This window comes from Macaca mulatta, chromosome 6 (assembly GCF_049350105.2).
Source record: "Macaca mulatta isolate MMU2019108-1 chromosome 6, T2T-MMU8v2.0, whole genome shotgun sequence".
Lineage (NCBI taxonomy): Eukaryota > Metazoa > Chordata > Mammalia > Primates > Cercopithecidae > Macaca > Macaca mulatta.
Genome location: NC_133411.1, coordinates 163315921 through 163328113, shown reverse-complemented (window position 1 = coordinate 163328113; position 12193 = coordinate 163315921). Strand labels below are relative to the sequence as shown.

General features: G+C 47.2%; 1 protein-coding gene across 2 annotated transcripts; it reads right to left on the bottom strand.

The window, feature by feature from the left end:
• Nucleotides 1-414: 414 nt before the first annotated feature.
• On the bottom strand, nucleotides 415-11382 carry SAP30L (SAP30 like). 2 transcript variants are annotated; one of them, XM_078004287.1, is made up of 5 exons: nucleotides 10571-11382; nucleotides 6202-6324; nucleotides 3898-3996; nucleotides 1319-1494; nucleotides 446-1046 (listed from the first exon to the last, which is right to left on the bottom strand). In XM_078004287.1, the coding sequence occupies exons 1-4, from the start codon at nucleotides 10772-10774 to the stop codon at nucleotides 1366-1368; spliced, it is 555 nt and encodes a 184-aa protein (XP_077860413.1). In that variant the 5' UTR covers nucleotides 10775-11382; the 3' UTR covers nucleotides 446-1046; nucleotides 1319-1365.
• Between the last annotated feature and the right edge of the window lie 811 nt (nucleotides 11383-12193).

Genomic DNA, 12193 nt, shown 5'->3' with positions numbered 1-12193 from the left:
AAAATGACATCTTTGACCACACGTCAAGATGGTCATAAATCAGAATCCAAATCTTTTTCTTCTCTTTCTCCCACCCTCCTACCCCATACCCTCTGCCTTCCACTACACAGATTAAAGAATTTTGCAAAAGCATATTTTTGGATATAAAGCTTTGTTTTCACAGGATACTTTGGCTCTGATATAATTAGATTGAGGAGTTCAACGTTTTGAACAAAAAAATTAGGTAATTTTCAAAAATTATTTTAGCAATCTTTCTCCCTAAGAGGGAGGCAAATTGTTCACAAAAATGAGCATCAGATGGAACTGACCTTTGTTGCCCAAACTCATGATCTGCTGATGACCAGAGCCCAGGGAGTCAAGGCCAGCCAGCCTTTCAATCCTAAGCTGGACTTCTGGACAGGAATCACATAGCCCCTGGCAGCTTGCATGGTGGTTGGGAACTTAGGACGAAAACTTCTAAAAACACTTACCCCAAATTACTAAATATGTCAGTGTGTCAATGCATTTATTGCCAAGAAGCTTGGCTGAAGGTCATAATATCTAACTGCACCCCAAAGAGTGAAGTATAGTGGGGTGCATAAGGGACTGTATCTTCTGTGAGGGTCTCTATATCAGTGTTTCTGGAACCCTCAACAAAATCAGTTTTGCACATGCAACTGTCCTGAAATCCTTATCTGATCAGAAACTTCCTTGTTGGTGTATCAGGATTTCCTCCACATTCTAGCAGTTAAGTGGTGAGCAACAGAAATGGCAGAGGTCTCAGTAATGACAGGTGTGAAGCAGATGTTACAAGGCTGGCACTATTAGTGACAGCTCAATTAGCCAATACCTACTGATTGAGTGCCTCCTGTGTACAAGGCACAGGGTGAGTGAGGGGGACCAGTGTCAAACTGATCTGCTGATAAATGACAAAGCTTGCAACAAAGCGGGCGGGATATCTATGTCGCCAGCGGGCAGCATGCAAGTCCAGATGTGGGTTTGCTCATGCACTTCCACGGTCAATTGCACCTTGCAGCTATTCCAAGCTACGGCTCACACGTGGCAGCCTGGTGGAGAAGAAGGTGATTACCAAAATATTTCTTATCCCACATTTCCAGTAGAATTGACTTAATGCTTTGTTGAATGCTGAAATACATAAATTCTTTTAATGATCCTGATTTTTTTAGTCCAGAGTTATCTTAAAAGAAAGTCTTTCTATACACATGCTGAATCATGAGAATCCTCCTGACCAAAAAGATTTACAATATTCATCATTCAAACTTTTTTATTTACAATAATATTTAACAGTCTTTATGGGCTTAAATGTAGCAGATATCACCTGTGCATCAAGCATTACACTTCATTCCTTTAAGATGTGCTTCATCCTCACTCAAGCTGCTTGCCACCCTCCGATTTCTGGTCCAGTCTACTCTTGTTACTCTTCACCATGTAGATGAAGTAGGCAAGGGTCTCTTTTTCATTCACAGGTATGTTCCTGAAGTGTCGACTCACAGTCTATGTGGGGGGAAAATACCAAAGTTCCTTAAACCAGGCATAAATCACACCGCAAATTCTACATTGTACAAAGGGAACAGGGAGTTGTTTGCAAGCTGTGGCAGGAATTACAAACGCTGCAGAACTTCCTGCCGTGTGCGGAACTCAGAATGCCCTTTGCCCTTTCTCCCCAGGGATGTAGGTGGTTTAATTTCCAGGATCCAAAAGTGGCTTTTTAACCTAAAACTCTTCAAGGCGCAGTTCTATTTCAGTGGCAGCCAACCACCTGTCACGGCATAATTTCACAGTCCTACTCATGGAGGAGAGACGGGGACTGCTCTGGTTGGCCAGCTGCTACCAAACCTCTTAGGCCTTGAAAGTGGGAAGAAAAGTGTTTTTTAAAAATTGTGGGGCAGGTGTGGTGGCTCACACCTATAATCCCAATGCTTTAGGAGGTTAAGGCAGGAGGATCAGTTGAGGCCAGGAGTTCGAGACCAGCCTGGACAACACAGTGGAGACCTCATCTCTACTAAAAAATTAGCCTGGTGTCATAGCATGCACCTGTGGTCCCAGCTGAGGTGGGAGGATCACTTGAGCCCAGGAGGTTGAAGCTGCAGTGAGCTGTGACTGCGCTATTGCACTCCAGCCTAGGGGACAGAGTGAGACCTTGTCTCAAAAACAAATAAAAATTGTGTTAGGCTGGGCATGGTGGCTTGCGCCTGTAATCCCTTTGGGAGGCCGAGGCGGGCAGATCACCTGAGGTCAAGAGTCTGAGACCAGCCTGGCTAACATGGTGAAACCCCGTCTCTACTAAAAATACAAAAATTAGCCGGGTGTGATGGCAGGCACCTGTAATCCCAGCCACTTGGGAAACAGGCAGGAGACTCACTTGAACCCGGGAGGCAGAGGTTGTGGTGAGCTGAGATCATAGCAATGCACTCCAACCTGGGAGATAGAGCAAGACTGTCTCAAAAAAAAAAAAAAAAAAAAAGTGTTAAATGAACAGCCAATTGAACCAATTGAACAGAGGTATCTGAACCCCAAAATTCCTCTAAGTAGTGCATAAGTGCCTCCTGAAAGACACATCAGATTTGAAGGAAAATGCATCATTTACTAATACTCCTAATACTTCATTCTGTAAGTAATGAGAATGCAGGTCTCCTCCTGCCCCACCTCATTCTTTCCCTTCCACCAGAGAGAACACTGGCAATGGGTGATGTTATTTTAAAGTAGGAGAGGCTTCTGACCTCCTCTGTGTCATCTGGACACTGGTGAAGAAGTTGTTTAAGAAAAAGTGACGGCCGAGCAAGAAACCTCTAAAGGAAAAACCAAAAATGAAACAGGCTGGAAGCCTTTCAGGAAGTCTCAATGGATCGAGGTGACTGAAACAGATAGAAAAAGACAGAGAACTAGACATGAAGAGCGATTATCTCTGGATGATAGATTTATATTTTTCTTTTCTCCATTTTCCAACTTTTCTATAATAGGCAGAAAAATATATTAAGAGGGATTAAGAAAGAAAAGAAGGACGAGAAAATACCTACAGAAGTGACAAAGACAGAATGATCAAGCCAGGCAGTTCATGTATTTTAAAAATGGCCAATGGAGCACTTCCCCCTACTCCAAACTGGGTTAAGAACTCAGGGCAGGAGAAAACTTTCTTGGGTGCCATTCATTAAAATACTTTTATTACCAACACCAGAGTAGGAGAAATCAAGGAAAAAAAAATAGCTCCTGTAGAACATCAAGAAGGTTTTGCAATGATTAATCTGACACACAAAATGATCATATCTATAAGAATCTTGCTAAGCCAGGCACAGTGGCTCATGCCTGCAATCCCATCACTTTGGGAGGTTGAGATAGAAGGATTGCTTGAGCCAAAGAGAATCACTTGAGCAACATAGTGAGGCCGCGTCTCTACAAAAACAAAATTAGCTGTGCACAGGGGTGTGCACCTGTGGTCCCAGCTACTCTGGAGGCTGAGGTGGGAAGGATCACTTGAAGCTGGGAGGTTGGGGCTGCAGTGAGCCCAGACTGTGCCACTGCACTCCAGCCTGGGTGATAAAGCAAAACCCTGTCTCAAAAAAAAAAAAAAGAATCTTGCAAAAAGGATTCAAACAAATGAACACTCAGGACTTAGAATCTGGAGTCATGAGATCCCAGGCTAAATTCTGCTATCAACTTGCTGTGTGATTTTAAGCAAATCCTTTCCTCTTTCTGTGCCATGGTTTCTTTTCTGGAGCTGAGGCCTTTGCAGGTCTAAAGCTGTGGGGTTCTAAATTGTGCCAAAGAGGAATACGGAGTTGCTTCCAGAACTCTGGAGGAGATTACAATTAGCAGACACACACAGTAAGGGAGAATCAGGGTAACCATCAGAAGCAGCACAATGCTGGCTCTCTTTGGAGGGCAATTTTGTCTACCTACTTCTGCTAACTGGGCCTTATTGAAGCCTGGTCTGGTCTGCAACTTGTAGTGTCGTTTATAACGTCGTAGGGTGTTCACTTGCAGCTGGAACAGATCAACCTAGGGAGAAGAAGAGAAAAATGTTATCCATCACTTGACCAACCAGGACTCACCAAGAGCCCACTATGTGCCTAGCACTACACTAAGGTAGGGGTGAGGATGGGGAGGGCTTCAAAAGAGGTCTTAGAAATGGTCCATTGAGGACTAGTAACTGGTTGGGAGGGCAAAAATAACAGTGGAAAAACAGTTCTGGCTGGGGTGGGCTGATCTCACACAACTGGTGGAGAAGGTAAAGCTTAAGCTAAGGAGAAGCAGGGTCTGATAAGGCACTGAGAAACAGGGTAGGGAACAGGAGAAAAGATCAGAGCACAGAAAGCTGGAAGAGGCACAGATGGGCAAGGGGGTCACAGGCAACTGTGATGGGTTTAAAAGGTGAGAATGGATGGTAGCACATCTAGAAAAACAGAAGGAGCTATCACAGAGGGTAGAGGGTGATGGCACAGGATGGGTCTGGTGGTGGCTGTTGGGAACACTGATGGGGGAACACAGAGGGAGATGCTATAGCAACAAGCAGAATGAGATAAAGAGGTTGAGCTTTGGAGAGGCAGTGACGTTAGAAGGGACACCAAAGATGGAGAGCAAAGGCAAAAACCAGAGACATCCTGGAGGAAGATAGGCCAGAACGAGGCAGCGACCAGATAAAGGGGCACAAAGGAGGGCAGTGGGAAGAACTGTTATCCTCAAATAGCCCTTTCCTAGGCCCAGCCTTCTGGTGTTAGAATCCTTAACCTCCCTCCAGAGAAAGTTCAAAAGTTACTGTAGTGAATGTGCAAACCAGCAGGTTAGGGTTGGGGTCTTTGCAGATGACTGGATAACAGAGGGGAAGGGACCCCCCCTTTTTGTTTCTAACAAAGGAAGAGAGGAAAGCTGCATAGTCATGAAAAATCGAAGGCCCATAAAGTTGGGCTGCCTTTACCTGCCTCTAAAAGAGCTGTTCTTGCTTCAGGCAGGTGGAGAGCACTTAAAAACAAAATGAATGATCAATATGAGGGGCCAAAGTCCTTCATTCTTTTCAAAACATTCCTTAAAACCTTTTTTTTTTTTTTTTTTGGTGAAAACCACTTAGAAATCGAATACATCCATTTCTTTATAAAATAACAATAATGCTAAAAGCAACAGCAAGATTCTGTAAACCAACATTGGAAAAGGGGACACAGGGAGGGGCAGAGGGAAAGGGCCAGATTTTCAACGGTTTCCTCCACATCTGCAGACAAAGGCCCGCCTACTCTTTCTATTCCTACACAGTCATTTTCACTCTGAGTGCTAACAGGCGGTTGCCTTATGAAATATTCATGTGTCAAATATTCAATGTACACTATAAACGGTTCTTCTTTTGCTGAGTCTTGAGTGAAAACAATTTAGTAGAAAGAAAATCCAATATTCCTTCCTGAAGCCTCACTTAATAGACACAGGCACCTGAAGGGAAGGCGGCCTTCCAGTTTGAGAAGCCTAGGTCTTATGGTCTAGCGCAGTGGTTCTCAACACAGGACGATTTTGTCTTGTAAAGGAGGTGTGGCAATGTCTGGAGACACTTTTCGATTGTCATGACTCAGGATGGTGATGGGTAGAATCCCATGAGGGGATGCTGCTGCGGCATGCTGTTAAATATCCTACAATGCAGAGGACAGTCCCCACAACAAAAACTATCTGACCCCAAATGTCAACAGTGCTAGAGTTGAGAAAACCAGGTCCAGTTTAGTCAACTTTGAAATGGATCCTTGGGAACAGCCTGGACTAGGTGTCAAGAAACCAGTGAGAGAAAATCAGAGCTGGTATGAACTGATGACCTACATCTTCATTTTCTGGGGAAGAGACTTCTCCCAAACCATTACACACTCTCTAAAGGTTTTAAACAAGGTTTTTTAAAAAGTGACACTGTGGTTGTATTTATGCATTTGTCAGGGGCGTCTTGCAGAAAAACAGCGTGGTCTACTGGAAAGGGCCCCAGACTAGAGCCTCCAAACTATATACCTGACCTTGGCTCTCTGTGCCTGTCCATAAAATGATGGGGCAGTCTGACCAGTGGGTATCCAAGCTTTTAGCTCTCAGATTCTGTATTACTATAATTCACTTTTCAAATAATCCACAGCAAAACAAAGGGGACTAAAATTACTTCTTAATACAAAAAGCAGACCAGGCCAGAGGTGAGGATCAGATTAGAATCCATTTTTCCAGCTTCCGCAAATTGATTTCTTTGACCTTTACCTCAGGAATGTCAGTGTCGTGCTCGGGAGAATCTCCACCATCGTCACTTGTCTTCCTCTTCCTTTTATTTCGGACACTCTGGATGAAATTTTTGTGAAAATCACAGATATATAGGTGCCTTACCTGACGGACAGAAAAATCAAAGTCAGAGTTGGCCAATTCCTTGGAGACAGCAACAGGTATCTGTCAAATTGTGGGGCTTCCGTCCATTGCAGGGCATTGGAGAGATAGACAGAAGACAAGATGTAGGCCTCCCAGAAGCTCACTACTGAGGTGCAGAAGAACACCAAGAGAACGCTAACATCACACTTTGTGGCGTATCATACACCAAGCCTCCAGTGAATGGTGAAAACAGTAAATGGTACAGATTCAGCAAAGGAAGAGATTCCTGCAACAGAGATGCTCAGGGTGAAGGGCCCTGACTAAAAGGGAGGACTTTAGGCAGACAGGAAGCATTCCAGATGGGTAGGAGTGCCAAGACTTTAGAGTTTCCAATGGAGGATGACAGAAAGAGTGAGGAGGCCCAGGGTACAGTGTCAGTTGGGTGATGATGGCTGCCCATGTAATGTAGGAGCATAATGAAAAAGTGAGGCATCTGGGCGGTGGGCATGAGAACAGCTTAGACTTTCCTTCCGACAAGACAGAGTCCCTCAAGGAAGCAGGGAGTGATGCGACATTTTCAGAAGACCTGTAGGAGTCACGAACTTATAGTGGGCTGGAATGCACTGTCCTGGGGAGGAGGAAAGCAGGACACAAGGGACTGTGGCAATGGTATTTGGGACACTCTATTTTTACACTTACAATAGCTACTATTGTAGGATAATAACTCTCTGAAAAACTTTGTTTCTATGTGTCAATTTATAATTCTTGCATTATCTCACATCTGATCCACAAAGAAAAGTGGAAAAAGATGTGGAAATTCTTACAAGGTAGAACCACATACAAGAAGGTGGATACTACAGATTTTCTAATACAGGATGGAGGTAAGTGAAGGTGGCAGCAACAGCTAAGACATGAAGAATCCTCCATGGCTGGCTGGAGGAGCCATTGAAAAACCTTACAGAAACTGAATGCCTGGCAAATGACTTGGGGTTGTTGATAGTGAAACAGCTGTTTCACAAATGTTCTGCAGAGACTTCTGAATTTGAGTTTATTCCTTAAATCCTTAAAGATAAAAGTAAGCTGGCAGGAAATCGCATCAATTAATTCAGACCTTTTCATGGAGAAAATAATGAAAACTGTTCATTCAGATGAATGATCACTTTCATGTGGCTGGATTAGTGAGTCATGAGTACTTTTAAGTTTATACCGTGATGGTGTCTTGCAGACGGGAGGTACTCGGAAAATGTTGATGTACCAATATAGGAAATCTCCTATATCTAAAAGTGGCTTAGGCTAATGAAAGCCACTTACGTGGTTACAAATTGGGATAGCTTTGTCAGATTCAACTCGGACTTTCGAACACAGCACATGCCACTGTCCCTAAGAATCCCACCTAGCTGATGTATATAATACTGAACATGCTTTTCTCCAGGAAGAAAGCACAACAAAGCCCACTCTGCATCCCTGAGAGGAAGCTGGTCCTGCACGTTAGCTAGACTGGCGAGACCACTCAGATCAACTGCTCAAGTTCACATTAACAAACTTCATAGGAGAACAGAGAGAATAGGTGGCTTCCTTAAGCTTCGGCTGGGAGATTTCAGATCAGGACAATAGAATAACAGAATCCTAGTTGTAAGAGAATTTAGCAATCACTAGTACAATCCCATTGACCCCAATCCCGTTTTCTAAAAGGGTAAAAATGAAGCCATCCAGAGTGAGGAAATGACCTGGCCAAGGTCACCCAGGCCTTCTGCCCCCCTAGTACATGTCTTTTCCTACCGCAGCATTTTCCTTTATACTATTCTCAACTTCCACTTTTCTCCGGGGGAAAAAAAAAAAAAAAAAAGCAGAAATGTCAACTGGGGGTGTATTAATATTTTAATAGATCACAGAACACTGCCAAAGTCTATATAAAATGAGTTAAACAGCCTGAGTTGAATTTTTGGTGCTGTTATTTAAAAAGGTTCTCTGCTATACTCTCTTACAAGATAAATAATAATTTTCTCCTTAACCCTTTTCATGTACATACTGGTTTTCAGAAATTTCAGAGCTCAGTGGCCTTTGGGAGTGGGGTCGGGGCAGGAGGTGGTAGCAAAGGCTCTAGGTTTTTTTCCTTCACTTTCTGCAATAGCTAAAAATTATTGTAACATAGCAGTTACTTGGAATTGAATTCCTGCCCAAGCCTGTGAGAAAGAAATAGAATCCCTTTCAGAAATAATGACTCCACAACACCACCTTAAAACAAATTGTGAATGATTCCACCTGGAAACCTTACTCCTTCAGAAGTATTACCTTTTGGGAACACTAATGCTAGGCTCAGGCTGCCCTTCTTCTAGACAGTGGGTGTGAAATGATCAGCATAGCTCAACGTAGGTTTTCAAGTAGAGTCAATGGGTAAATAAAAGGAGTCCTGGTTGCAGCAGCAAAATCATTCAGATGGGAAGGCATCCAGTGATCTAAAAGGACTGGAAGATTCTATTTTTTTAAGGACTGGAAAATATTATTATAAGCTGCTCAAGTAAAGCAGCTTCTAACAACCTACACAGAAGGCAGGCAGTATTTCTAAGTGGATGAATTCATTGTCATAAGCATTTCACCTCAATAGGTGACCTAACAAGGGATCACCTTGTTGTGTAACCCCTTGTTTGTTCTCAGATAACTTCCATTCATGTATTCATTGATAGAGATTTGTAGTAAGAAAGCCATTAACTCTCTCCCAACCACTTAAAAATAGCAACTGTCCATGCAAGAGTAGCAACTGTATTATAATGATTAACTTAAAAACAGGGGTAGGAGGGAAGAGTCTGAAGAAAGGACAGGGGGCTGGGCACAGTGGCTCACGCCTGTAATCCTAGAACTCTGGGAGGCCTAGGCTGGTGGATCATTTGAGGTCAGGAGTTCAAGATCAGCCTGTCCAACATGGCGAAACCCCATCCCCACTAAAAATGCAAAAATTAGCCAGGCATGGCAGCAAACGCCTGTAATCCCAGCTAATCAGGAGGCTAAGGCAGGAGAATCGCTTCAACCCAGGAGGTGGAGGTTGCAGTGAGCCGAGATCTTGCCACTGCACTCCAGCCTGGGTGACAAGGGAGAGACTCTGTCTCAAAAAAAAAAAAAAAAAAAAAAAAGGACAGGAGAGATTTTTTATTTATTAGAGACTTAATGAAGACTTATATATAGGGCTTGGAAGTAAATTAGATAGTATGTTTAAGAAATTAACCAGCCTCCTAGGTGCTGTGTGTATCTGACACCCTCACTTCCTATCTCTGGGCCTATTGCAACCCTAAAACCAGAGAGGAAACGCGCACTCCCTTTCAGTTTAACAAGCAGTCTCTGATTTCCTACAACTGTGGAGAAATTCTGATTCTAAAAGAGAATGGATGTTAACCACCTAAGCTCTTAGCTAGTTTACCTGAATATTAAATATCCCCTTAACTCATTTTCAATTCCTAATCATGAAGCAATCACTTAAGGCTTGCAGCAACAGATGTCAAACTAAAAAGTTCTTAATTGGTTAACAATAGGCACAGCTTCAGAATTGTTAACTAGAAGTGGTGAAATCACACAGAAGTTTCCTATAATAAGCCACAAAGAGCAGGGCAATCCGATTTAAATTTAAATCTCCATCCCCTTATTTCAAAAGAAACTACCACTAAGAAAATTGATTTCTTTTCTTCCCCCTCCAGTCACATTGACTGCAAGAGCCATTTCCCAAGACCTGGCCTTGGTCTTATTTCTGCCACATCCTAGAAAAACCCATTCCCACAGTTGCCTGCGAGGCAGCTAGCTCGGTGACACTCTGCAGATACCGAGGCTTCGGGAGCCAGGGAAGTAACTGCCACCTTTCTCTGTCTGAAGGAATAACAGGGGTCCTAGAAGGAGAGAGAAGTTGGAAAAGAGCCGGGTATCTTCATCACCCGCCCCTCCGATTCTTGCTGCTTCAAGGGCCAACAAAATTAACCCACCTCTCCCTGCTCTAAAGTCTAAACCATAAACCAATAAAACAAGTTGGAAACTGCTGTCCAATCTTCCCAGGCAGCAGGAGTCCTGAAGTCCCCGCCCCCATCCTCCCGGATCTGGGTAGAATCACAGTCAGAGCATGTCAGCGCTGGAGCGGCCTTTGAAACGCCGAGTCCAACTCAGTTCTGCAGACGCGGGGCGGCGAGGCCCACGGCGGGGAGTGCCCAGGGAGTCCCGACCGCAGCCCGGGGCAGCGGACTGAGAGCTGGGGGCGCCGGGGCCCAGACGCGGGTGGGGGCGGACTCACGCTCTTGTCGATGTCCAGCTTGAGTTTCTTCTGCGAGATGCTCTTCTGGACCCTCTTGCTGAAGGAGGCGTTGCCCGCGGGCCGGACGCAGCGCTCGCCGTCCTCGATGAGGCAGCAGCTCTGGCCGTAGCCCGGGGCGGCGGCGGCAGCGGGGGCGGCGGGGGGCCCTTCGCGGCTGTCCTCCTCCGTGCTGAAGCCGTTCATCTCCCCGCCCCGGGCCGGTCCCTCTGGGGGAGGGTCCCCGGTAGGCCACTCCGCGGCCGCGCGTGCCGCGGGGCAGGTCGCTGAGACTCCCGCACCCGAGGGTCCCAGAGTCCGTCTCCAGCCCGGGCGCTGCCCTGCCCCGCGTCCGAGAGGCCTGGGTCCCTCCGCCCCCGGCTCTCCGCCTCCGGAAGCCCCCTTCCTCCCCGCTCGAGGCCCCGGGGTCGGCTCCCGCGGCTCGCAGGGCCCCGCCGGGGGTCACCCGGAGGAGCCTTCTGCCGGGGGCCCAGAACCGTAACCCTGCAGCGGGGGCGTCCGGGAGGGCGTCCCAGGAAACAGCTGCTCCCTAAGGACTCCGGGCCTGGGTTGCCAGGGGGTTTCGAAGGCCCCCGCCGGCTCCCGCCTTCTTTCGGCTGCGGGGCAAACTCGCTGCCGGGCAGCTCCCCCGGGGTGGCGCGGCCTCCTCGCGCGGGGCCCGGCCTCGAACCCGCGGCACCCGGGCCCCGCGGCTCGTCCGGCCCACTCCACCCCTGCAGCAGCTCAGCTGCGCCCCGAGTCCCGCGGCAGCCCCAGGGCCGCCCGGCCGCCGCCCGCCGAACGCGCCGCACCACAACAGTTCGCTCCCCCCGCCCTCCGCGGGACAACGGAAGTCCCGCCTTCACGCGACCATTGGTCTCATTTGCTCTCTGGGCGGGGCTGCTGCCGCCGCTGGCGCGTCCCATTGGGCATCATCACCGCCAGTCTCCGGCGCCAGGCTACTTCCTGGACTCTGCTGGGATGGGTTCAAAGTAGAGAAAGTGGAAGAGGAAAGAGTTACCCCGGCGAGAACTGGGAACCGGGCCGCAGACTCTCCGGCCCCGGGGAGGGATGGTGAGCAGGAGCCTGGCTGGACCGAGGGCCAGACTCCAGGAACAGAGGAACACATTCGGGGACAGACAGTTGAGACGCGGAAGGGGACGCTGAGGGACAGACTTGGAGGAGCGGCATATGAGGGGACCTAGAGAGGATAGAGGTGCTATCATGAGAGGGACGGATTAATAAAATGAAAGGGCCAGGGCCAGAGGACCCGCGAATCCATGGGAGGAAGGGTGGGTGAAATAGGACGGAAAGCCAGTCATGGCGGGAAAGACAAAGGGACAACCACATACAGATACGTGGAAAGACATACGGAGGAGGTGATGGGGGATCTTGCAAGGTAATAGCAATGTTGGGGGTAGCCGATCCCTTCCAGACTGTGGAGAGTGGGACTGGCTTGGACGGCGCGGAAAAAAAAGCAGAGGGGGAAAGGAGACCCTGAGGGGTTTGGGCGACCCCTCCACTGGGAAGAATGGGGAGTCCGAATGAGGTCTGGAGGGTAGACTGGGTGAGCCGCGGTCAAGAAGAAAGGCTGCAGGGGAGATGGAGTGAAGGCTGGGAGTGGGG